This window comes from Filobasidium floriforme (assembly GCF_021052385.1).
Source record: "Filobasidium floriforme strain CBS 6241 chromosome Unknown HD553scaffold_6, whole genome shotgun sequence".
Taxonomy (NCBI): Eukaryota; Fungi; Basidiomycota; class Tremellomycetes; order Filobasidiales; family Filobasidiaceae; genus Filobasidium; species Filobasidium floriforme.
In genome coordinates, this window is record NW_025763627.1 from 150966 (window position 1) to 175641 (window position 24676).

The 24676-nt window shown below is 50.7% G+C and overlaps 8 protein-coding genes across 8 annotated transcripts; 1 reads left to right on the top strand and 7 right to left on the bottom strand.

Annotated features, from left to right (window-relative positions):
- The first annotated feature begins 81 nt into the window (after window positions 1-81).
- Window positions 82-3832, top strand: HD553DRAFT_307743 (Pre-mRNA-splicing factor CLF1). The gene is made up of 16 exons (XM_046179460.1): window positions 82-202; window positions 281-298; window positions 407-772; window positions 1041-1139; window positions 1284-1574; window positions 1687-1726; window positions 1794-1826; window positions 1909-2146; window positions 2219-2241; window positions 2388-2503; window positions 2566-2745; window positions 2815-2949; window positions 3013-3102; window positions 3161-3346; window positions 3420-3558; window positions 3623-3832. Exons 1-16 carry the CDS (start codon window positions 155-157, stop codon window positions 3775-3777), a joined length of 2157 nt encoding a protein of 718 aa, XP_046037996.1. The 5' UTR covers window positions 82-154; the 3' UTR covers window positions 3778-3832.
- Window positions 3833-4596: 764 nt separating this feature from the next.
- On the bottom strand, window positions 4597-5201 carry HD553DRAFT_322759 (uncharacterized protein; the record flags this gene model as incomplete). Its single annotated transcript, XM_046181325.1, has 2 exons — window positions 4597-4628; window positions 4694-5201. 2 exons carry the CDS (start codon window positions 5199-5201, stop codon window positions 4597-4599), a joined length of 540 nt encoding a protein of 179 aa, XP_046037997.1.
- A 2723-nt stretch (window positions 5202-7924) lies between these two features.
- Window positions 7925-9436, bottom strand: HD553DRAFT_322761 (uncharacterized protein; the record flags this gene model as incomplete). The annotated part of the gene is made up of 3 exons (XM_046181326.1): window positions 7925-8046; window positions 8370-8398; window positions 8682-9436. The coding sequence occupies 3 exons, from the start codon at window positions 9434-9436 to the stop codon at window positions 7925-7927; spliced, it is 906 nt and encodes a 301-aa protein (XP_046037998.1).
- A 1039-nt stretch (window positions 9437-10475) lies between these two features.
- HD553DRAFT_322762 (uncharacterized protein) lies at window positions 10476-11516 on the bottom strand (the record flags this gene model as incomplete). Its single annotated transcript, XM_046181327.1, has 3 exons — window positions 10476-10551; window positions 10708-10756; window positions 11042-11516. The coding sequence occupies 3 exons, from the start codon at window positions 11514-11516 to the stop codon at window positions 10476-10478; spliced, it is 600 nt and encodes a 199-aa protein (XP_046037999.1).
- A 521-nt stretch (window positions 11517-12037) lies between these two features.
- On the bottom strand, window positions 12038-13780 carry HD553DRAFT_322763 (uncharacterized protein; the record flags this gene model as incomplete). The annotated part of the gene is made up of 4 exons (XM_046181328.1): window positions 12038-12115; window positions 12231-12873; window positions 13208-13287; window positions 13352-13780. 4 exons carry the CDS (start codon window positions 13778-13780, stop codon window positions 12038-12040), a joined length of 1230 nt encoding a protein of 409 aa, XP_046038000.1.
- A 605-nt stretch (window positions 13781-14385) lies between these two features.
- HD553DRAFT_322764 (uncharacterized protein) lies at window positions 14386-15687 on the bottom strand (the record flags this gene model as incomplete). Its single annotated transcript, XM_046181329.1, has 2 exons — window positions 14386-15559; window positions 15602-15687. 2 exons carry the CDS (start codon window positions 15685-15687, stop codon window positions 14386-14388), a joined length of 1260 nt encoding a protein of 419 aa, XP_046038001.1.
- A 3250-nt stretch (window positions 15688-18937) lies between these two features.
- On the bottom strand, window positions 18938-19544 carry HD553DRAFT_307747 (uncharacterized protein). Its single transcript, XM_046179461.1, has one exon. It carries the CDS (start codon window positions 19475-19477, stop codon window positions 18998-19000), a length of 480 nt encoding a protein of 159 aa, XP_046038002.1. The 5' UTR covers window positions 19478-19544; the 3' UTR covers window positions 18938-18997.
- A 1439-nt stretch (window positions 19545-20983) lies between these two features.
- On the bottom strand, window positions 20984-24424 carry HD553DRAFT_193057 (uncharacterized protein). Its single transcript, XM_046177038.1, has 10 exons — window positions 23612-24424; window positions 23327-23509; window positions 22969-23195; window positions 22640-22874; window positions 22223-22568; window positions 22091-22164; window positions 21890-22032; window positions 21573-21835; window positions 21458-21513; window positions 20984-21392 (listed from the first exon to the last, which is right to left on the bottom strand). Exons 1-10 carry the CDS (start codon window positions 24323-24325, stop codon window positions 21045-21047), a joined length of 2589 nt encoding a protein of 862 aa, XP_046038003.1. The 5' UTR covers window positions 24326-24424; the 3' UTR covers window positions 20984-21044.
- Window positions 24425-24676: the final 252 nt, after the last annotated feature.

Below are 24676 nucleotides of genomic sequence, written 5' to 3' on the forward strand. Positions count from 1 at the left end.
ATTTCTAGCATGGCCCCGCGACTTAAGGAGGATCGCGAGGAGGTGACCTCGAGGTCATTCGATCACCTATACATCGACCATCTTATACATCGTACATCGAGCAAACCCAGGCCATAGCTACAGTAAGATCAGGTTAGAAGCAGCTACGTCAAGAATGGCCTCCGATCAACGGTCCAGCAGGGCCCCGATGGTCAAGAACAGGGTCAGTCCGGGGCACGGTCGACAGGTCGTGCATGAAGTAGTCGAAGACTGACGATTGGTGTTATTTTGTGTTATACAGGCCCCGGCCAAGATCCAAGTAAGTCTCCTCTCACAAGAAGCTTCTCTGTCCTCACTCCTCTCGAGTAACTTCGCTAACTCCACCCCCACACACACACACTTCGCTCTTTCTGTCGAACCTCGCTAGATCACCGCCGAACAACTCCTCCGCGAAGCCCAAGAACGTCAAGAACCCTCTTTCCGCGCCCCCGGTCAAAACATCACCGACCTAGAAGAACTCTCCGAATACCAAGGACGTAAACGTAAAGAATTCGAAGAACGTATCCGATATTCCCGGTCGGCCTTGAGGGAATGGATGAAATACGCTCAATGGGAAGCTGGGCAGAACGAATTCGAAAGGGCTAGATCGGTTTTCGAAAGAGCTTTGGATGTGGATGCGAGGGCGGTGGAATTGTGGTTGAGGTATGCGGAGACGGAACTGAAGGCGAGGAATGTGAACCATGCGAGGAATGTGTATGATCGGGCGGTCACGCTCTTGCCGAGGGTGGATACGGTGAGTCGCTCGTTCTTCTTCATTCCCACTGCTTTCAACGTCAACCTCGACTTTCGCTAACCTCATATCTGTTCTCTCTTTCTTCTCTCTTCCCTCTTTTCTCCTCTTCTCTCTTTCCTCTTCCCTCTTTCACTTGCTCGCTTTCTTCCTCTCTCTTTCCTCTTCCCTCTTCCATTTGCTCGCTTTCTTCCTTTCTCTTTCCTCTCCTCTCTTTCATCTTCCCTCTCTTTCTTCCTCTCTCGTGCGAAACCGACAAACCCCCGCGCAGATCTGGTACAAATACGTCTACCTGGAAGAACTCCTCCTCAACGTCCCGGGCGCCCGACAAGTGTTTGAACGGTGGATGACTTGGGAGCCTGATGACAAGGTCAGTGTGGTCTCCGTCCCGTAACTCTTATCCAGAATCTTTTCAATTAAACCTCTTCTTACAACATACGACTGACTCTATCTTCTTCCCACTCGATACGACGCGTTTTCGATCTGATCTGAATTCCGATCATCCACACGACAGGCCTGGCAAGCCTACATCAAGCTCGAAGAACGCTACTCGGAACTCACCCGCGCTTCCGCCTTGTACGAACGCTGGATCGCCTGCCGCCCTACTCCGAAGAACTGGGTCACCTGGTCCAAGTTTGAGGAAGATCGCGGAGAAATAGACAAGGCCAGGGAAGTCTTCCAGACGGCCCTAGAGTTTTTTGGGGATGGGGAGGAAGAGGTGGATAAGGCTCAGGGGGTCTTTGGGGCGTTTGCGAGGATGGAGACGAGGTTGAAGGAGTTTGAGAGGGCGAGGACGATTTACAAGGTTAGTCTCTCGGGGCATTAGTCTCTCGGGGCATTCCGGGTTTAGAAAGAATCACTTTGCGTGTGACGTGGTGTTGACATTCATCTCTGGCATCTCGTTTCGCGGCGGGTAGTACGCCCTGGCTAGGTTGCCGAGGACAAAGTCTGCCAATCGTGAGTGGTACCTGACTTGGGGAGACTGGTCGGGTCCGGAAAGCTCACATCGACGTTTGGTTTCTAGTTTACACATCTTATACTCGATTTGAGAAACAACGTGAGTGCTGCAACGTCGACATTTATCTGAAATCACCTTGCAGGATGGAAATGCTGATACCTTCCCTTCACTTTCCCGACAGACGGCGACCGGTCCGGCGTAGAACTCACCGTCCTCGGCAAACGTCGAATACAGTACGAAGAGGAACTCGCTCACGATCCGACAAACTACGACGCCTGGTTTTCTCTGGCACGTCTGGAAGAGGACGCTTACAGGAGCGAACGGGACGAGAGCGAGGATGGAGAGGGGAGCGGGCCGGGAAGGGTAAGGGAGACTTATGAGCGGGCTGTGGCTAATGTGCCGCCGTCGAGTGAGAAGAGGTAGGTCGGGACGAGGTTGGGAAGGGGCCTCACCGGAACCAGTAGCTTATATGTTGACTTCGATGTTTTCAGGTTTTGGAGACGGTATATCGTGAGTAGTACTCCAAGTGTCAACATGTTCCTGAACTGACACCAGTGATTATCTGCACATTCTTGTCCCTCCGCTTGACAGTACCGTAATTATCAGCCTGTCGAATTTCTTGTGAAGAATCCCTCGCTCATGCCTTGTGCGCTTCTACAGTCTGGTTGCAATACGCCGCTTTCGAGGAGATCGATACCGAGGACTATGAGCGGGCTCGAGACGTCTACAAGGCGGCCGTCAAGCTTGTCCCCCATAAGCAGTTCACGTTTGCTAAAGTGAGCATTATCGGTTCTCTGCTTAAGTTCGAGCGCGAAACTAAATCATGCGATCTGAACAGCTCTGGGCTGCTTACGCCACCTTCGAAGTCCGAAGACTCGATGTCACTACCGCACGCAAGATCTTCGGCGCCGCTATCGGCATGTGCCCTAAACCGAAACTTTTCGTCGAGTATATCGAGATGGAGCTTCATCTGAGAGAGTTTGACCGATGTAGGACGCTCTACCAGAAGTTCCTTGAGGTGAGTCATCGGGCGGAGCGGTATTTGATATACCAATGCTGACGAGTACCATGCGGTCGGCGATTGTAGTACGACCCATCACTCGGACAAGCCTGGATCAGGTGGACCGAGCTCGAAAAGGAACTCGGTGACGTCGATCGTGCTCGAGGTATCTTTGAGCTGGCCGTACAACAGGCTCTCGACATGCCCGAATTGGTCTGGAAGGTGAGTGGAGCGCGCAAACTCCGTAACATCGGATCTCGGGCTGACCGTCATGCGTCTTTGCAGGCTTTCATTGACTTTGAGGCTGGTCAGGGTGAACGAGAGCGAACGAGGATATTGTACGAGAGGCTCTTGGAGAGGACCGCTCATGTCAAGGTAAGCCAACACGCACTGCCTAGGCCCTCATATACTCTAGCTAACGCCTACCGCGTAGGTCTTCATCTCGTACGCCCTCATGGAGGCCAGCAAGATTGGAGGAACCGAGGAGGACGACGAGGGCGAGGCCGAGGCTGCCCAGGTCGAGGCAGAGATTGAAGGCGATACTGGCGATCCCGAAAAGGCCCGAGCCGTTTTCGAGCGAGGCTACAAGGCGCTCAAGGAGCGTGGCGAGAAGGAGAACGTGAGTCGGCGATGTTTTCAGCTCACTTCGGGTGTGACGGTCTGAGCTGACTTCCCCGTGGTTTGGCTTGCAGCGAGTGGTACTGCTGGAAGCCTGGAAGTCGTTCGAGGAAGAGCAGGGCTCGGCGGAAGATGTGCAAAAGGTGCAAGAGATGATGCCCAAGGTTATGAAGAAGTGGCGACAAGCCGAAGATGGCAGTGGGCTCGAAGAATGTGAGTTACCGAACCCATAATGATCAGCTTCCGCATTACTCATTGCTCTCGCCCTTATCTGCAGACTGGGACATGGTCTTTGCCGACGACGAGAAAGAGGCCAATCCGGCGAGCTTCAAATTCTTCCAGGCTGCACAGGAATGGAGTCGGAACCGTGGCAATCTGGGATTGGATGATGACGACGATGACGATGATAGCAGCGATGATGATGACGAATAATGTACAAAGTCCATAGGATGTCGAGTTCAAGCTATCAGATTGGCGTTGTTGACGATTGGAAGGACACGGCAGTAGATTCTGATGCTGTTGGATCCGGGCGATCGTGAAGACGTAGCTTTATCAGTAAAGTGCTCGACGGATGTTTCAGTGCCAGCGCACAACGAGGGGCCAGGCGGGCTCAGCGATAGACGGAACACGTCACGAACACAGACCTCCAGTAATCCCATGTTGTAGCACGCTCCGGTCGTATACAGAGTCCTGTTAACCCTATCCCCTCCCTCGGTCCCAAGCTCTTTCCTTTATTAAGGCCCTTGCCAATTGCATTCAACAACCGCAGCGAGGATAATTCCAGTTGCATACTCATTTTTCCGTCCCTCCTAGCAACGCATATCAGTCTAGCCGTGTTAGTCTGAGGACGACTGGTGAGCAGCTTCTGCACTTGTGTTCCCAGCTGACGCGCCTGATTGAAGAGAATCTCCACCAGTCTTTCTTCCTCGTCCTGCCCCTCGCCGTCCTGCTGAATCATCCCGACCTCGGTAGAGTAGGTTCGGGCGCGGATCAAGGCTTCTCATGTTTGTCAGTATGAGTACTATTATAGGTTTCAGCTTGGGTATTAGTATGTGCAATTGGCAAAGCTGTAATAGGGACACTTCCGACGGCAAGATCTAACGCTTCATCGGTTCGGACTAAGTCATGAGACAAAAGCAGCACAGATTGATCGGGAAGCTCTTGCGTATGAATCCGTCAAACCGGACTGCACGAGACTGACGATTGGATCTTTACATATAACAATAGACGTAAAAAATCGCAGATCACAGGCTAATCTTCCTTCTTGTCCTTCTTGTCTCGAGCTAGATCAAGGATCAAAGGTCGGAAAAACTGGATTCGACAGGATATAACAGGTTGCCGGACTTACCGCTCGACCTACATTCATCGATGCACGCGAGAATCACTGCTCCGACAGCAGACCCGACCACGAATATCATTAAGTACTCGACGTATTTCGCGCCTGGAATGGCAGCATGGTGAACGTGAATCTTGTGTCCGCTATCCGTATGCTCTTTCACAAGTCTCTTCACTTCCTCCTGCCTGAGCTTCGTGCCATCTTCTCGTATAAACATTTGACTAGCTTGGATGATCTGCGAGACGGTCGGTACTGGGCCAACCGCATCGGTAACAGTAGGTGTATGCTTGACCTCGACAATGTCGCCCCTGCTGGTCAAGATTTGGTCAATGACTTCAGGGATCCAAGCGGCACTGGTAGCGGAAGACGACGCTGCGCCGTCATCTGTCGGTATGAATGAAGGAGCTGGAGAGCCGGTGAAGGATAGCGAGAAATCGGACGTGGCGGTAGTCGGTCGGAGCGAACGAGACGTTCCTAGCTGACAGCTGGGGAAGGCGCTGAGGAGAGAAATAGGAGCCATGTCTGTGAAAATAATTGCAGTATCGCTGTCTTCGTGTCTTCAGCCCCGTGCACAAGCAGAGGCCCATTCGCAGTTGTCAGGTTTTCCTCAGATACTTATACTCAGCAGTAGCGCTGTTATCCCCTCAGTGTCTGGTAACCCGGACGATGTCGACAGATCAGTACAAAGGATGTTGATGGCGACATGACAGCACAAATTCAACGGCAGGAAGTGTCGTGACCATCGTATGACAGGAAAGGAAAGGCTGTTGTTTCACAAAGGCTGCCAATCCGTATGCGAGCGGTTGCTGTTGCATGGACATAGTCAGGCACGCCACGTGCAGCGATGGTTGCGCTAGGTGATGCTACTAGTCAACGATGAAACAAAGCGTCGGCCGTCAGGATATCCTCTCCACCCGTTATTGACGGATGAAGGGGAGGCGGACCGCGGCTGACTGATGGCTTGCACTTGCAACCCTTGTGTTGGAACGCGATTGAGAACGGAAGCTATTACGAAGCCGGAGACGATACACGCCCATGGTACGGGTCAGAAAACATGCTTCGGTAACTACATCCAAGGAACTTCATGATGACATACTGTATCAGCCGGGATTAATATCGTTGAAGAAGGAAGCTTGCGCTGGCCAGAATGATGACAACCCCGTTGGTATAAATTCCCTGCAACGAAGAGCGCATTCATCATGATTGCGGAATGCCTTAAGGAGCCCGCAAGATTTCATAGGTTGAGCATGATGTGAGGAAGAACGTGACGCCCAGCCGATGGTCCCTTACTCTTTGTAAAACATGGGTAAGGCGATGGATGGGTGGCCGCCTTTGCCAAAAGACCGGTGTTCCCTCGCAGGCCCTTGTGCGAGACAGCGTCTCTCAACTCCCGGTTCCTCTGGTTTGTCAGGCGCACATCAACTTCCTTGCCCGGTAGGCCGTCGTGAAGCGAGGGGACAAGAGATGGCGACTTGCGATCCGGTTTGTTTGAAGTTGTTCTTCCCGTTTCCTATCGTCTACCCACGTTGATCTATCTAATGGTCCGGAACACCCAGGGAAGACAGAAGACTTGGCGTCCTGTAACTCCGCGTAGATGACCTGACGGCCGACCATTTGACAGCTTCCGTAGGCTTCCGAGTGATTGACGCCGGTAGCACCTCAAGAATTTAACAGTTCGCACAGTCACTTTGAGGTGGCGTACCCTGTCAAATACTCGTCACAGCTTCAGGCTCGAGCGAGAACTTCCGCAATATTTCAACGTTGTGCTGACTGAAGCGATATTTGAGTGGTATCGGTCAATATTAACTATAGTGAACAGAGTCGCGCTACCATCAGGACCTGCCGTCAACATGGGACTCGCTTTCTTCAGTCTTTACCATTTGCCACATGCCAGTTTCGCAGTAAAGCAGGGAGTTGCAGCGCAATGTTCCAGCTTGAATTTCCTTCTTCAATATTTGTCATGCTTTTCTCGATGCGACATGGTAAACACGACAGCGGATCAGGTGATTTCGCCATGGCCATCATAGTGTTGTCTAAGGAGGTAGCAGATCCCTTTACCGTGTCTTAACCGGCTTGTTTTGAGATTAGACTCGGGCTGTCGGGTGCGTTAGCAGTTCCCCGTCGGTCTCGATGGACCAGAGCTTAACGCTGACTGATGTCGGGAATTCATGGCTGAATGTATGTATGGTCAAGTTAGTTCTGGATGACGATACTGGTGACTGCCCAGCCAGAATTCACATATCCTAGAGAGTCACAACAGATTTGACTTGACAATGACAGATTCTATTCGTACCAGATGTCGGATTGATGGGAAGGACCGTGAAGAGCAAGTTGGATTGGGAAGGTAAGTCCCACTTTGACTCTGATGGTGACTATGATATGCAATTGAGGTTGTTGTTATCGCCCCTAGCTGGGTACCAGAGAAAGGTGATGGACATACAAATGGCCCTTGTAGACGTCAAGGCTCGGAACAAGTGCCTAGCCCTTCGTAACTTGCCATAACACACAACGGACAGGCTGGCCACTATGATTGGGTGCTATCCCATCCTTTGACGTTTTCAAGAGCTCTTCCCTGCCTCACACGCTCCCTGCAAGTCGGGCCAGCTGGAGGCAACCGCCCTTGAGCCGACACGTATTGGGTTGGTGCCCACCACTGGTGAACAGACCTATACCTTGCAAGAGAAGCCTGCCCGCAAGGCTCATGAAGCGCTGGCAAAAGCTTTGAGAAGAATGAGTTTTCCTCATTGCTATCACATCCAAAGAGCCAAAAGGTGCTAAGAGGGCCTTGATCTGCAGGATGGAGAACCTGTCTTCGCCATAGAAGACCTCTTGCAGGCATATCATCTTGCCATAAACTGGGGTATCCTGAATGCTGCTGGAAGTCGTGCGAGATGGCACCAAGATGGTACTGTAGCGGTGGGTTGACCTAATTTACTGTGTACACAGGGGTCAAGCTCTGGATCATCAGCACGAGGGAACATGGTTGGGAGGCTGTTCTCATCAAGGCAGGTTCTTTGGCTTGAATTGAACCATGTCTTAAGAAAATCTCATTTTCAGCGGTGCAGCGGACCCGACATGCGTAATCAGAGATGGTGCGATGATGGATTAGGGTCTCAAAGAGTTCGCCCCAATCTTGGAATTCTGTTTTGTTCCTGCTGCAATCGCGATCGCCAGGTCAAAACAGGTCGTGCAAGAACAGGTCATCCGAGAGGGAGAGCAACTTCACGAGTGACCAATTAATATCTATTCAATGACAGAGTAATATGCAATAGTGATCTTCGGGCTCAAACTCAGAATTGGATGCTGATGAGCCATGGGAATGTTTGCATATGTCCCGGTTTTCCAAACACTTGATCGTGTTGACCCTGTAGTAGTAAAAACGATAGAAACGATGTCATAGAGAACATGGTCAGTATAGTTCAGCCATCTTGATCGCAATCAACAAAGCCTGTTTGACGTACACGCTCTTATCTTTGTTGGCTTGATAGCATACTATTTTCCCCTTTTGGCAAGCTCTGGAGACCTATAAGCCATGCCGCGATCAAGCTGGCCCTGTACTGCTTGTTTCATTCCTTAGGCCCAATCATGCTGCTGAGGGAGCATGTAGCAACAAAAACAAACATCGACGGGACCCAGCCACTCAAATCGATATGTATATATACAGTATTCTTTGAAATCTCTCCTTTACAGTCCCATCCTGGGGGCCCAGCCTGTAACCTGCAGATTTTCGGGACGTACAAAAGTGTATGGCGCTGTCAGAGCCGCCCAGTAACGCAATCCATATCAGTTTCACAACAAATGCCAAAGGCGCGGCTGTTGGAGAAGCTTTCTTCATGCGCTCAGGACCAGTGACTGGCAGGATAAATATATTATCGATATACTAAAAGGCGTCTATACAGGAAAACGACATCACTCTCGTTATGGCTTGACACAAAATTATAGATCCCCTCCATCACTATCATGGTCGTTATCGCCGTACGCGCTAGAAAAATCGACAGACCGGCCGCTGTCTATGCCGGAGTCAGCTTCAGTGCCATCATCCTCCAGATCAGATGGCAGCGTAACGGGGGGAATGAGTGGTCCCCGTGTTTGTACAGTGAAGTCGCGACGTCGCCAAGTCCCGTCGGGTCGTTGCGTCTGATAGCATACAGCCGTAACCGAGTTCCCGGCCATGGAACCCATGAACATCCGGGGCTGGTTTGACTCTCCTTCGACCGGTGACATACTTTCGAGGTACCGCCTGATCATGGTCCACGTGTCAAGGTTGACCCTGATAGGGACTGGAGGCTCCAATGTCGACTTCGGTGGTACGGATCCCTGCGGGAGCTCGGGTTCTTGCAAGGGGGCATAGAGCAGGATGCGCAGTCTGGTTCCTGCCCCAGCACAAGCAGCCTCGATGGCGGATACGTCGCAACCTGAGCAACACCACTGGACACCGCCTACCAGAATACATGTGCCCAACACTTCGATGACGAACCAAACGATCTCCTCCCAGGCTGTTCTTCCCGGCGGGTTCTTGGTAGCCTCTTCGAGCATGCGTACCAGTTCCTCGTACGATGGTTGGCGATTTGCTGGAGTCTCAAGATTTGATTTCCTAATGACGTCGACAACGATCGACCGTGCATCCAACGAACTTGTGCCATCACTGGAAGTGACCATCTTTCCGCTATAAGGAACAGAGATTACGGAAGCGGGGTAGCTGGCTGATAAACCAACATTTGAAGAGGGGAGAGAAAGAGAAGCAATGCTGTTCATCTCGTTAGCTTGGTTGATTGAGCGTAGAATCGATAAAGAGATGTATTTCGATAGTCACTTGGCAAGGAAAGCTGGGATTGGTGGCAACACGATTCGGCGATCTATATAGCTGTGTCTTGAGTATAGTATAGCACGCTTACAGAAGAAAGGAACACCTGAGAACCCTGACGTTGCGAAATATGGCGAGACTTGAGGATTTCACCGCCACATATCGTTACAGACAGCTGTTCCTTTGTCGCATATGATCACATGACAGATTCGCACATCTAGCTTGCACTCGACCGCCAGGTGACCTCGATTCATCATGGTCAGTACGCAAAAATCTTCTACCCTTGTGTATACAGTATCCTCATTCCCCTTCGCTACGTGATGCGTATGAGACACATAACTTGTAGCAGCACGATTGAGAGGGAAATCCCTCCGCATCTTTCGCCGTAAACGGATTCGATGCTATATTGATTTAGTGGTGAAAATTTCATCAATCGCACTGCGAAGGGGGTCTGCGTCCGTAGTATCCCTGTCGATCGAGACTCCTGAGGATACGGCCGAAAGCTGAGCGGTAGAGTCAGGGACTCCACAGACTGTTTCACTTTGCATTGCGATTCCGGCAACTGATAAGGTCGACGGCATCGTGACGAGAATGATCCTTGAAGATGAAATATCCAGGCAGTACTGTTCAAGGGGCTGTCGACAGGAGATCCGCTCCATCCATGGACCCACCTGTGAGATATACTGACCCTGTCAGTGAGATTCTCAGCTTCTCCGTCGCTGGATGTCTTCTATGACAAAGGAATGTACATCCTCCTAATCTTGCGAGAAGCTAGCCACCCACGTTCCAGCCGGCGCTCTAAGATGCCGTCTTGCCTCGCATGAACAGATCAGAGCCATAGCGCTTTAACATATCCCGATTGTCTATCTTTTTGTAGGGCGAAGGTCAACTTCTCATAGTTCTTCTTTCCGTATGGTAAGTAAGAAAGCTTTTTCGTCGCTTTTATCAAATTCGAGCTTTCGCAGCAACGACATCGAGGGCTCGCTACGGTCAAAGCATAATAAATCGCGACGAGGCAAGGGAAAAACGATTTCGCATCAACCAGGCCAGGTCCGCATCATATCTGCTATAATACGAAAGACACAGATGATCGATTAGCATACTGTAAAGATAGGTAGTTATCAAGACACATGTAACCCTTTCGGACGTAGCTACAGGTCCAAAGTCTTAGGCCATCCGGAGTAAAAGAACGCGCTCAATTGCACAGGCTGAGGTCTCTCACTAAAGCGGAGTCCATGAGCTCCCACAGACAGCAAAGTTACCGAATAGGACTAGAAACAATCAATTCGACAATGCAAAAGTACAAGCCCGAAGCTCAGACTGTCTCCAGGTGTGCTTGCGGAAGTGAACATCCAATCTCAGTTCATCTGCTACGCTGCCAATGCCACTTCTGTCGCACATAGTCTCCATGATGACCGCTCAGGATGTTCCAGAGCTGCTCGAAAGTGGGCGCATCTCTATCCCCCTTTCTAGATCCCGATCTGCATGGTCTGCGATATGATTGGGCTTAGTCATGCATTCAATTCAAACTAAACAACCTCTAGACCCGGACTTACCCGGTGCATTCTCTCTTTGGTTCCGCTTGTAGCTACGCCAGAGTGCGTAGCCGCCAACCACGCCAAACGTAAGGCGCAGGAAACCTTCCCCGAGGTCTTTGAGATTTTCGTGAAACTTCTGTCCAGCCGAAACTTGCTTCTCCCACTTGTACTCAGGATCATCTTCGATCATCCTCTCGACAACCTCTCGGGTCACGGGCTTTCCGTTCCAGGATATCTCCTTCGCCTTGTACAGGTCCTCCCGCATTTCTCGCGGTATGCCCGATGTAGTCGGGGACACCTGGATCATTTCTCCTCTTTTGCTGGACAAAGCTCTATCCACGAGCGTCGAAGCGTCTGTTACCGAGCCATCAGGCCCGATAGAAGCAGTAAAGTCTGGCTTGTTCAGCGACGGATTCGTTGTTGTACCGGGAGAAAGAGAGCGAGTCTCAGTCTCTAAAGTTGCTAGTTGTGGGACTGATAAAGTCGAAGTCATCGTATGAAGGGATTCTATGAGTTTGATCAGGAAAGAGCGAAACGATCTGAATTGCAGCGCTTGATGCCGGACTGCAATTTCTCCTTTGCATCCTGTCGCGGCTCTCGCCTCCAAGGGTTATATACCAATCGTGAGCCAACTATGACCACCCTGCTCGCCGATATCACCTGATATCTTGATAAAGGAGGTCCTGAGCTTGTCAGATGACGATCGCGATCGTGACCGATTCCCTTGAAGCCCTTGCCAGAGAACGCAAAACGTGGCGCTTATGTGGCGTTTCAGCCTGAAACGACGCGCTAGTGTTAAGCGCGTCCTTTGTCACCATGCTCAAGGCGTGATAGCACATACAATACATAAGGCGTGATCGGGAAGCTGGACCGATGAGGCTCAGCGGAACACGAGCTGCAGTGGTCACTGGGATTCAGCAAACGGTAGATGCAACGTTTTCTTTGATATGACACGATGGTGTAAATGGTCGTTCGCATTAAAGAAACATCTCAGTTATATGGTGGTTTTTCCACTTAATCGATAATACAGTAGGCAAAGGATGCAATCGAGGTCGAGACCATGTTTAGCGACGTGACACCATTTCCGGTTATCTAATGATACAACACAACCCAAACGCAACTTTGTTCTATTGCTGTGAGACAGGATTAGTAGCGGAAGCTCTCAGCTTGCAAATACCAGTCAACCACGTTAGCCAAGTGTGCTCACGATCTTCTTTTCATTTGACCGCTGACAATAGTCAACGATCCACGTCATGGAACCGGTGAAAGCCACTAGCACTACCACCATGCCCGCAGACCGGGCAAGATACGTTTTCTCTGAGTTCTCGACCTTGATGTCATCCGCTGCCGCGACAGCTTGACAAAACTCCTCTGTTGTTGCGGTCACCGGCGGTTCTGTGGATCCGGTTGTCTGCTTGGTGATTGTGAAGTCAAACCCTCCTTCAAAGATTTCTTCGACTGCCTTAGGGAGCTTCGGACGTTCGGTTGTTGCCGGGATGATGGGTAGTGTGGGGTCAATCTGGATCACAGGCGTTGCTTTAGCTTTGTGTGCGAGTATCGCCTGGACCGGATCTGTCGGGGATATGTCAATAGGCGGGCCGCCAAGAAGGGTACTCGTGGAAAAGCACAAAGAGGGATCATTGTCTGCGGAAAGCTGCGTTATATCCGAAGAGAGGCATGTCGACGTAGTCGTAGTCGTTGCGTCCGAGGCGGCGGAACTCAAATGGAGAGATAGCGTCGACAGCGAAAGAGGTGCCATGGGGCGAAGTAGTGTTGTTCTTCGTGCGAATCGAGCAAAAGACGTGCCCTGCATATCGTGTGAGGAGAGAGATATTTGACTAGCTACAGTACTATATACCGATTGAGCAAGTGTAGCCTTTAGTCAAGGGAGATAATCACACAAAGGAAGTCGAGATCAGCTGATGATCGTTCAGGATGATGAAATCCCAGGAGCAGGCAGCGCTTTCCGTTACACCCAGCCCTCCTGTAGCTCTCTAATGTCCAAGTGTCCGGATGGGGATCATTTCTGCCTCAAAAGACATAATGTCAGCATCGAAATGCTTGAAATCCGTCCAGGTACACAAACCTTGCTGCCATGTCATTCAGGTATCGGTCGTGGAATGGACAAATCATGTCACCGACATCTTATACAAGGTTATCGCGGTGCACTTTCTCCGGCTTTACACATCCGGTTCGCCCGGATAGACTCCCAGATACATCTTCCCGGCGACTGCCGAGCTCCCTTGAGAAGGCTTATTTCCTGCCTAATCAGAGGTTATGGTCTATCTTAGTGTGTATCCGGTGTGTGACTTAATACTATGAACCAACTGATTGCACATCCTTTTCATTCACGTAGTATCGTGTCACGCCGTCCACAACCAGACTGCCATCATATTGTCCCCACGCGTTACAAGGTTGGTTTTCCTCATACTTGATGGAAGTCCCGCTTCGAAGCGCTTGAATGATCTCCGCCTTCACGGTCAATTCAGGGGTAGGTATCGGTCGTCCTTCGGGATCGGCTGCAAGCCGTTTGTAGACGTGACTCTCGCGGAAGAGACATTCGAGGTCTGAAGGTATTTGCTGCGATCCGGTCGTGGACTGAGCGCTTAGAACATCGTCGGACTCTTGTTTAGGAGAACCGCCCAAGACAGAAGCTGTTGAACCGATCAGAGAGAGAGATCGCAAATTGCTATCTGTACCCGTCGAAGGTTCCGGGGTGCAGGATTCGAACGAAGGCATTGTACAGGCGTGGCGCATGTTCCGGTCGGTTTATCGACCGCCTTTTTCCTTACCGGGACTGGGTTCAGTCAGAAACAGGAGAGGTTCTTAAGCTTCATGTAGAAACGAAGGCCCCAGCGTTCCCCGTAAAGAGAGGTTTCATGAGTAAAAGGATGTCAAGGTGGGGTGCAACGATCTGAAGACTACGTGTCAGGCGGCCTCTGGCCCCCTTGTAGACTACGTCTTGGGCCTACCAGATAATCAAGCTGTAGAGACCATCCCGACAGATGTTGTGGTCCTTGTGACTCATGCTTCTGTCCGAGAGTATCTGGCTGATGGGATTGCTTGGCTCAGACATATGTTTCGTCAGTTGATGGCTCTTTATGATATAGAGTTTCCCCGAAATCTATCATCTCAGCTCCCAGTGAGCCTTCAGTTGAAAATGACCCTTGATTTTCCCACCACTTGGAATCACTGCTGAAATGGAGATAGTCTATGGCAAAAGAGCGCCATGATCGCATTTACGACATATAGTTCTGATTGGTGCGGTACTTATACAACCAGCTGAAGAGGACTTTGCTTCATTTCACCTTACAAGCTACAAACTGTACAAGCGAGACAGATGAGAAGCTAGTCGGGCAGACTCAATATTCTGAAGAACTTGTCTCAGAGACTTTGTTGCCATCCGGTATGTTTTGCACTGGGAGCAGATCGTGGATCAGAGAGTAGGCCTTTGCGATGTCTGGCTTCCTGGGCCTTTGTATCGTTTTGGCAGACGTCTGGGCTTGAGCCCGTCTGTAAGCGGCGCAAGCCGAATGAGCCATCTTGACTTGGTATCGTACTTCCACCATAAACGCCCCGACTTCGTCCCTGCGCGACACTGGCACTTTCTTCAGGAAGTCAGCATGGCGATTTCGCGTGAAATACTCTTTGATGTCCCAGGATAGGAGACTCCATTCGTCTTCTGCTAGTTTCTGTGGGCGGGCAGCCTCGCAGAAATACTCAGCTGCGAGCGAATACCTGGGGTTTATCGAGGCACTGGTCAGGTTGCATGACCAGATCCCGCATGGCTGAAGCATGGGGTCGTTGTCGATTTGACCCTCTCCGGCCTGATCACCAATCACGGCGCTGCAGGGCATACTGTTCCGTGATTCCGAATCCACGTTCGATATCGATGAGATGGCGTGTAGGTTCGAAGTATGCTCACGTTTCGTCGCAATGGATTCGGCAGTTGAATCAGCTGAATATTCCGAGAGCCAGACAATGGGCGTCTCAAATCTAAATTCCAGGTGTTTGATCTCTTCGTATGCCGCTTCCAGCTCATCCTCACCACCGTATTTGTTGCGCGGCTGTGGATTTCGATTTGAGGCTGCCCATTGAGCGGTTGCGCAACGGCTGTGAATCCTATTGTACAGCGATGACGCCCATCTGATCATGTACCTCTTTATAGGCCCACTATTTTCCCACATCAATCCTTCGACTTGAGTGAAGGAGTCATGCCATCTGAAAATATCTGTAGCGCTGCGATTCATCACCTCCCAACTCAGCTCTTTCCCCGTCGCTGCCCGGTAAAACCACTGAGCGGCAAGCATGTGTTTGTCACCCATACGGATTCCCTTTCCCTCAGGATCAAGACACTGATCGAGGCTCCCAGCACATAGTCCTCGAGCCTCGTCACTCCAGTTCGTAATTGCACTGGACTGCATCGGATTTTGCGACGTGAGAGGGAGTTCAATTGAGGATCGCCGCTGCGTGTGTCCGTCGGGCACGGTCTCGAAGCTGGGCTCCTCCGTCTGGTTCTCTGCTGACCATTGTAAGCTGAAAGCGCATGACCAGTCTGGGTGTCTACTTGAGTCGCACCTGGATCCTCCCTTAGAAGTACAGCCTCGAGACAAGCACAGTAAGACGCTAGCGGTATCGCCATTGCCAAGTTGCTGTTCAGTCATTGTTGTTTCAACCTGAGTTTTCACCTTAACTCAATGGATCTGATTATGGAACAAAGATGGAACGAAGCACAAGGAAAGAGAAGGCTTAGGTGACGATTCGACAGTCAGCGGAACATCTTTTATATATCTTGTGAGGCTGACACAAGCTGATGATCGCGATGTGTCTACCTTTGTACTCTGAGGTGCTTATGAACTGGTCGAGGATAGGTCCTGACGAGGCAGGGATAACGTGCTGCATAGCTTTGAATCAATATGATCATCATCCAAGGGGTTAATTGAAATCGCGCCTTACATAATCTCTGACTCTGATTCTCTCGTTGCGCCAGTCTGGGCCCGCTACTCGTCAAGCTTCTCCCTAATCTTTCCTTTGATCGATAGGCGATACCAAGATCAAGCGCTCAAATCACACATTCTATGAACGCACAAGATAGAAGCTATCTATACATCAATATACCGATCGCGATGAGTTCCGTGTAGCTGCGGCGTTTGTCCTCTTCGCAGGCAATACAGAGTTTCCAGGAGATTGATACTTACAAACATCACATAGTCTCGTCAGTCGGATGCAGTGGAGAGTTTTGTGGTGATACAGCAGATTCCGTTCCTTCTGCAGTAGGTAGCAAATGTTTAATCGCGATGTAGGCCTCTGCCAGATCAGTCTTTGCCCTGGAACGCCGAACTGCTTTGGCACCTTCAAGTCGCTGGACCCATTTGATCGTAGTGCAGTCGTTGTGAACAAGCTTGACTTGATACCGGAATGCTGCCATAAAAGTCCAGACCACACGTTTTTTATTGAATTGCTTAGCAAGATCGCAGGAGAAAAACCCCCAATCGAGTTCCTTGCCATCATTTGCTAGCTTGTAAAAGTACTCCGCTGCTTCGGAATATTCAGGTTGTACTGAAGAACCAGTCGGTTCTTCGCAACACACCTTTGAACTGACGGAGCATTCTCCTGGTGGAGTCTCATGCTGTTCTTGCGTCGAATTGGTGCTGTGAGCTGATCCTTTCGTGCTTGAGATGGTGTCACTCGCGTCCAAGCCAAGGGATGGCATGATGAACCCTTGAGAGAAGCGCTGATGGAAATGCCCCATGTTCGCGTAGGCCTCCTCGAGCTTTTCTTGGTTGTTGTCGGCTGGACGTGGATACTTCTCACCCACTGCATAGCGAGCAGTCTCGCAGCACTGATGATAACCGTAAAAGAATGTAGCCCTCCACTTGACCCAGAAAGCGTTCATCAATGCTCGATCGTTTCTTCTGAGCTTCAGGTGTTTGAGGGACATGCGTCCGAACAGCTCCTCAGCGGAAGTGCTGAGCGCACTCCATCGGAATTCGGTCCCAGTAGCTGCCATATGACACCATTGCGCAGCCTGCCGATATTTGATTTCGGAAGGGTTTGCTTCCCATCTCTTATCCCGACACTTGTCTAGACTGTGACCGCACTCTTCCACCTCATCATTCACCATCGTCATTTCAAGGCTGCCCTGACTGGCAGTATCTGTCCTGACAGTAGCCGGAATGAGGGAATGTTCTTCAGATGAGCCATTCGAGATGCTTTGGAGACTATCGATTGAGGGTCCCGCTTGAGAGTGCACACATTGCCAGTCTGATGACCCGCAAGGGGTCTCGCGACTACAGCCTCGGGAGAGGCACATGAGGTGACTAACGGTTGGGTCGGTTCTAGAGAGGTTTTGTTGTTCCGTCATTTCGTTTTACTGTTTCGTTCTTTCACTTTGTGGCGAGATTTTGGTCTTGCGATGAGGATGGTTGTTCGTTGTCAAGAGGACCGATTGAACGATGGACAGGACGTCAGCCGCTGATATATGTGATCATATGCTGACAATGGGGATGTCTTCCTTTGTCGATCTCGCAGCACCCCTGAGCACGAAGGTGGAGTTCTAGCAACGACGAAAGTACGCGTCGCATATGTCTGAGTTATGACCTCGTCTAGGGGGTTGATTAATCCCACAATAAACGACGCCTCTCCTCTGGCTTTGTCGCTGTATCACTCTGCGTCCTACGTTAACGTCCTCGCCTCTTCCTTTGTTCCCATGTCCTACAGGTCGAATGACGTGACGGCGGTCATGACGGTCCTCATCGGTTCATCAACCGATCTTTCGGTCCAGTGCCCGAAGGCGAGTGAATTTAACGGCTTGAGGGCTCCTGATAGCTAGTGATGATCAACGCGCTGAACGTATGGAATACCCCCACCGCTCTTCTCAAAACTAACTGCATATAGGTTGGAGTGAATGTACGGCATCGATGAGCGGGGTCAACGCCCCAGACAGGGGTTATATAAGTAGATTGGATAGCATCATTTTTGTTTGTTGCGAAAGATAGCTCACAAGAGATCGGTCCCAAACGATGGCGTGGAAACGCATCCTTATTGCCCGGAACGATATTCGATCATGTTTTCGTACAAGGCATCGTTGCGTGTCGTCAGTGAAGGCGTCGTAACACACAGGCTTCAACATCGATTATCGTAGTGCTGTCAAACTTGTGGAGGGGGATCGAGGCGGCCCTAGTATAATGGTTCTTTGAGTTCTAGTTTACTCATACACACATCTGAAGAGTTCTCTACTTTGCTACGTTTCTATCCCATTGAATCGCACAAGCGAAGCAGACACGAAAAGGCGCTTTAGCTCACCTCAAGATCTCGAGGACTTGAGAACTTGAGAGACTTTAATGTGATGCGGTGGGCTTCGCACTGAGGACTAGATCTCGGAATAAGTGTTGGAAGAGGCTCTTGGGAAACGGCGGACTGTATCACGTTGATATAATTGATGCTCATGAATAGAGAACTCATATACACGTCTGAAACCCAATCGTCTCAGCCTCGAGTGAGGCTTTCAATTTCGAGACGGTCCCTTACCTCCCCCCCCCCTGCCCCCTGGAATCACTCCAGTCTTGAGAGTAGTCTTTGAAAAGAGAGTGACATTATGTTCCTACATGTAACTCCAATAATGAGTATATTACTGATACATCCATATGAAGAGGACTTTGACACGATCCTTTCACCTTACAAGCTTCAGACTGCATCAGCAGAAAAGACGCGAGGAGCCAGCCCAGCACATCTCAGGATCAAAGCCTTGCAGATCTTGCAGATTTCGATATGATCCGATGAGCATTGCACTGCACACCAGATCTTACATCACATGATCAAAGAGACTTTCGTAAAAGATCGGCAACACATATCCCTACGATTGATGCTTCAAGGATACAAGACTTCTATATACTCATACACGAGCGCGTGAGCTATATCGTTTGCGCTTGATGAGTCTACATTTCCTGAGGCAAAGCAGGTAAGAGAGTCGAGCTATTGGGAGCCTGAAGGCTTTAGGGGCTTATGGGGCAAATCGATATATTTGGTGCAGTCCTCGTATAAACCCCTGACTTTTTGGTACGCCTCTGCCAGACTCGATTCCGCCGCGGGCTTTTTGAGCACTTTGGCGCCTTTGCGTTTTTGTGCCCATTTCAGAGTTGGACAGCCTTGGTGGACCGTCTTGATCTCATGTCTTACCCATGCCATGAATGTAGCAACAGAATACATTTTTATGTCACTGGTCCGGTTCACGGATATGGTAGTGCAGCTTCGATATTTCGTGAGATCGCTGCAGATGAAATCCCAGTCCATTTCTTCCTTCTCCTTATTTACCAACCTGTAAAAGTATTCTGCTGCTTTGAAGTATTCAGGCCCAATTGAAACCCAATTGTGTTGACACGTTGCCAAGCTATTTAAGCAATTCATTGTGGGGATTTCCCGCTGGCTGTCAGCCAAATCCGTGTTCTGAGCCATTTCTGAGAATGATGATACTGAATTCAGGATGAAAGTCGTATCTTCTTTGTCACTGTCTGAGCCTTCTAATTCCAGAGCGGAGCGACTCTGTGGGATGAAGTGCGCCTCTAGACGTTTTATCTTTGCATATGCCTCTACTAGCGCTTGTAGACCGCTGTCTTCGTTGGGTTGTTTGTAATCAACCGCCCATAGAGCGGTGGAGCAGCACTTGTGGCAATGGAAAATGAACCATGACTTCCATTTGACCCAGTACGCCCTCATAACTGTTCTGTCACGCGGTTCAAGGCCGTTCTCAAGTTTTATCTTGTCGAATAGTTGCTTAGCACCCTTCATCCCTCGGAACGCCTTCCAATCGAGCTCAGTTTTTGTCGCTGTCAAATAACACCAGCGGGCCGCCTGAAAGTACTTGGCCTCAATCGGGTCTGGTACCGCCCTTTTCTCCAGACATCGATCGAAACTCTCTTTGCATTGACCAGGAGGTGTTTCGATGTTGTCCTCTGTTGAAGCGATGAGGCTCGACTGACCAGGGGGGTCCGTTGTCAGTGTAGCTGGGTCCAAAGACTGCTGGGACGTTGACTCGTTCGAAACACCTTGAGGTGTAGGATCCAGTAGTGTTTGGGTTTGCGATGGCGATAGCACGCTGAAAACGCATGGCCAGCCGGGATCCGACTCGGATTCGCACTTGGATCCCGAACGTGAGGTACATCCCTTGGATAGACACCGCAGGGAGCTAGCAGCCTCGTAAGGTATAAGAGTTTGTTCTTCTTCTTGGGCCATCTTGTTTCCTTTTGTCCTTTTCCGCTACCTTGGTGTCGATGATCTAAGTCTGTAGCAAAAATGTCACGCGAAGGGACTGAATGACTAGTTTGCGGGACAGCAGCTACTTATATGTCCTGCGCGACTGCGCCTAGTCGCCAATCGACATGAGTTCCTTTGTGGATCTGAGTCGCTCTCGAGTCGAGGCTCCAGAGTCGGGCGACGCAGGGACTGGGTTTTGTATGACTCTGAATGGCATCATTCAGGGGCTTGATTGATATTGCGTTATACAATGCGTCTCCTCTGCTTCTCTCATTGCGCCACTCTGGGCACGTTGCCAAGCTTCTCGCTCATTCCTTTGATCGTCGAGGCGATGTCAACATCGCACGCGTTCTCCAGCACCTCGAGATTGGTCATGAGTATCGTCGATTGGGATTTCCCATGGCCATAGATATGACGGCGATCGAGTCGGTTCGACGGTCTGTAACTCTCTGTATCATCGATACCCTATGCGCATAAACGATATCCGTGAAGAGGTTCAAGGGCTGTTCCGACGCCTGATGGAGACGATACTCCACAAATGAGGGGCAGCGTGCATGTCGTTGTTTGTCAAGGTCGTTGCCGAGGCTTACATCCGTTTGAGGACAATCTTTCTCGTTATCGTAATCCTCGACAAGATTTCGTTATAGGTCGTAAGAGTAAAGCGTAGTATTGCCAGTGGTATTGTCATCGGTACGTCTTGATGATGTTGGAGCTGCAGGGTCGGCAATTGCAGCGGGTCCGGATACATTGACTCATCTTGCAGGAAACATCAAGGTCGACGAAGGTGAGGGGGTCTCCAACGTATCCGTAGGACGTCGAAAATATCCTGCTCTGTCTTGCTAGCGACAAGAGTGCCTTCCGTTTGCTTGACCCTATTCGCATCTCTCAGGACTCCCTTATATAGACCTCGCTGGTTCAGGGAATAACCTTGGCGATTGGCGTAATACCTCAAAGACCGGTTGAATCGATCATTTCCCGTAAAATAGATCAGAGCGGCCCCATACTGCTCGTGCGGGGTAGCGAGGATGTCGATTCTTCTCAACTTCGAAGTGGCAGTCAGACGACCGGTACCCATCCATTTGCATTCGAGTGCTGCCCAATCGCTGGGCGTGCTAACCTGTTTCGTTACGAATGATAGAGAGTCGGCGTCAAGGGGGTCGAGCGATACCAGGCGCTACTCACGGTGTGACAGATGATACCTTGCGCAACGAGCTCTTTGACGAGTTTCAAAATTACGCCTAGGAAGAGACCAAATAGCATCAGTGCCAAAGTACGAAAGCCTCTACAATGGACTGACCAGAATGAGAACCACCATCGCTCGGATCACGCGAGATCAGAATGTCCAGATCACCCGATGTTTCTTCTCCTCGTCGATAAGAGCCCATGGGGTCGATTTGCAACCTGGGCTCGATTTTCAGGGCTGTTCGCTTGATACTTTCGAAGAGTGCAGTGACCTCATCTCGTGGGATTCTCTCATTCAGATCGTCGTAAAACTCCAAGCCGAACCTGTGGCCACCGGTCAACCCGTATTTGTCGGGATTGTTTCGTAAATCGTCCAGCCTGTCTCAACCAGGTAAGCTTTGTGTCAGCACAAGAGGTCCGGCTACGACTTACGTTCTCGCTCCTCGTGCTACTAGACTATGAGCTAGGGCCGGCCCGACCCCGTAAATCTTGCCAAAGGCCGCGATTGCGCGAGTCTCGGGCGTATCCTCAAATACAGCCCTCATCGTGCGGCCATGATCAATGTATTCTTGAATCTGCGGCAAGAACGATGGTTAGTCAGCGCGCAAAAGCACAAGTGACCAGAAAACTCGCCCTCTCCGCCATCTGCGCGCCGATACCCTTAATCTCCTGAGCTTGTTTCCCCGACTCGATGCGGTACGGGACGTCTATTCAAACCTAGATCAAAACCGCCTCACCGACTCGTCTTATCGACTCGGGACTTACTCCGCACGATGTTCGTTACTTTCTGGTATGATTCTCTAGAAAACTTGTTCTTGTGCACAGCATCGCGATAGAGCTTGGCGAGTTCCTCAAGAGCCAACGCGATATCTTCGTTCGGCCCATCTCTCCCGGTCTTGCCATCATGATCTTGCTGAGCCTTATGCGGTCCGTCTGTTGTCTCTGCCCGTAGCTTGTGAGCTTGTCGTCTAGCGGCCGCCCGCAGAGCCTGCCCTTTCGCGGCAACATGCTTCGGATCCTCGTCGTCTGTCCCGTCATCTTCGTCGCCAGTCCGACCCGTCGACGTCTTTTTCGTAAGCTTTGCTGGAGCTAGAGCCGGTCGAAGCGGTTCCTAAAGCAAATTCACATCAATTGGAATCGGTCATCCTATCAGAATGTCTTGGAGGTCCCTCGCAGACATACCTCGTCACCATCATCGATATCCACAGTCCCCATCTTCACGCCCATAATGATCTCATCCAACGGGTCCGCCGGGACGCCGGGTTCCAACCCAAACCTCCGCTTATACTGATCATCTTCTTCCTTGTTTCCCGTCATACTCGCGATCGATTCAGGCTGGACCGGGATGAACTGTTCCATCCGCTGAAGAGATCGAGAAGCTTGGGTGTCCGAATCAGTCGGTGTGATCTCTCTCGTACTGCGTCCAACCGTACCGAGGGAATGCGTGTGCACGAGTGTCAGCGTTGTTTCTCACTGGAGCGATATGCGAATCGGCATCACAGCAAGCTTACGTTCTCGTCCGTTTCCCAACCCTGATCGCTTCAACGGCGCTCAACTCCCTCTTCTTCCCGGCAAGCCCCATGGTGCCAGGCCCTAGTCCCGCAACACCCACACCCAAAGCCATAGATCCATTCCCAAACCCAGGTCCGAAGCCGAAGCTCGTCTCCGTAGATCCTCTTCCAAACGGTCTGGGTTTCTTCTTCAGGAAGTACGGTTCGAGAGGCTGAAGGACCCTTGTCTAAGAGGACCGAGGACCGAAGTTCACGTGCGGTAGGATCGTCTGTAAGCCCGCCTAGCTCTAACATATCTTGCCTTCACACGGCGGAACCGATCATCACATCCGAGTTCGCAAACATGGTTTCTACTCACCCGTATACAAGTAGAAACCCACTCATAACTAACCCCCCTATCTCTAACCTCTTCTGCTAATTCTTCCCGGTTGGCAACTCCGAGGAATTTCAGGAAGGCGGGTTCGTCCACGTCTGGGTCGGAGACTATGTGTGTGACTTGGGGGGTGTAGCGGATTACTGGGGTTCCGCCGTGTAGGAGTAGCTATTTAGGGAGAGGGCGCGGCGATTGAAGTGAAGAAGCGATCAGATCGAGATATAGATATCGAACCGAATTTCAGAAGAATCTACTAGGCACTCGACTAACCAAATTCCACTTATCCCTCAAACTATTGAACGCCTTCTGACTCATAACGACCCCAACCACACACCCTTCAAAGACTTTACTCCGGCTCCCACGCATCTTGTTCTTGAGCTCCTTCTTCTCGAACTTGGCATGGTCTTCGAGGAGTTTGAGCATAGCTGCGCTAGGTTTGCCTCCTGGACGTTGAGGGTGTGGGTGGAAGAGGTTTGATCTTGAGAAGGGGTCGTCTGGGTCCAGGATGGGTGTAGGGGTGAGGGTAGGTTTGATGCCAAGAGCGGTCGTGGTCGATAAGTCCGGAAGGGTGCGGGATCGACCTGGCAGTGCTTGAAGCTGAGGTTGACTGTTCAAAGCCGGTTCCGTATTCTGTTTCTTCATCTGTTGCTGTAGTTGTAGGTGCTTGGGAGGAGCTTCGACGATCCGTAGACTAGGGCTATCGGACGATTCGATCAGGTCGACGATCTCCAACTCCTCTTCCCTTCCCGTCGATTCCCCAGCTCTCGTGACCTGCCCCGCAGCTTCTGTCTCCTCCCAGTGCGTCATCAAGCCGTTTCTCATCTCCTCATCAAACTCCTTTCTCTCCTGCTTGGTCTCCCTAAGATCCATATCATCCTGGTCGAACGCTCGATAACCCGTCATCCCGATCGACCGCAGAGCTTTGGGAGAGCTCGGTGCGGCGGGGAAAAGCGGCGGTCCTTTCTGCTTTTTTGACGAGGACATCCTCAGAGGTGTGGCGACCTATCACATACTATGATCTTCTAGGCTACAAGGCCATGGAGATCTTATGGGTCATGCAATCTCCCCAAGGTAGATGATGATGATGGATCGATGGATGATTCGACTTTTCCGCCCAGATTCGTCACTTTGGACTTTGTAAACAAGAAGGAACAACATATGGCCCGCCGGAAGCGTCACTCGCCTATACTTTCGCTTGTTAATGGTTTCGACGCGCGTATGGTCGCTTGTTTGCGTTGATTGTTTACTTTTCGCCTACTTTTCGCCTCACTAGGCTCCGGTGACCCTTATTTGCATCCGATGAGCCACGGTCAGTATCACGAAGACTCGGAATGA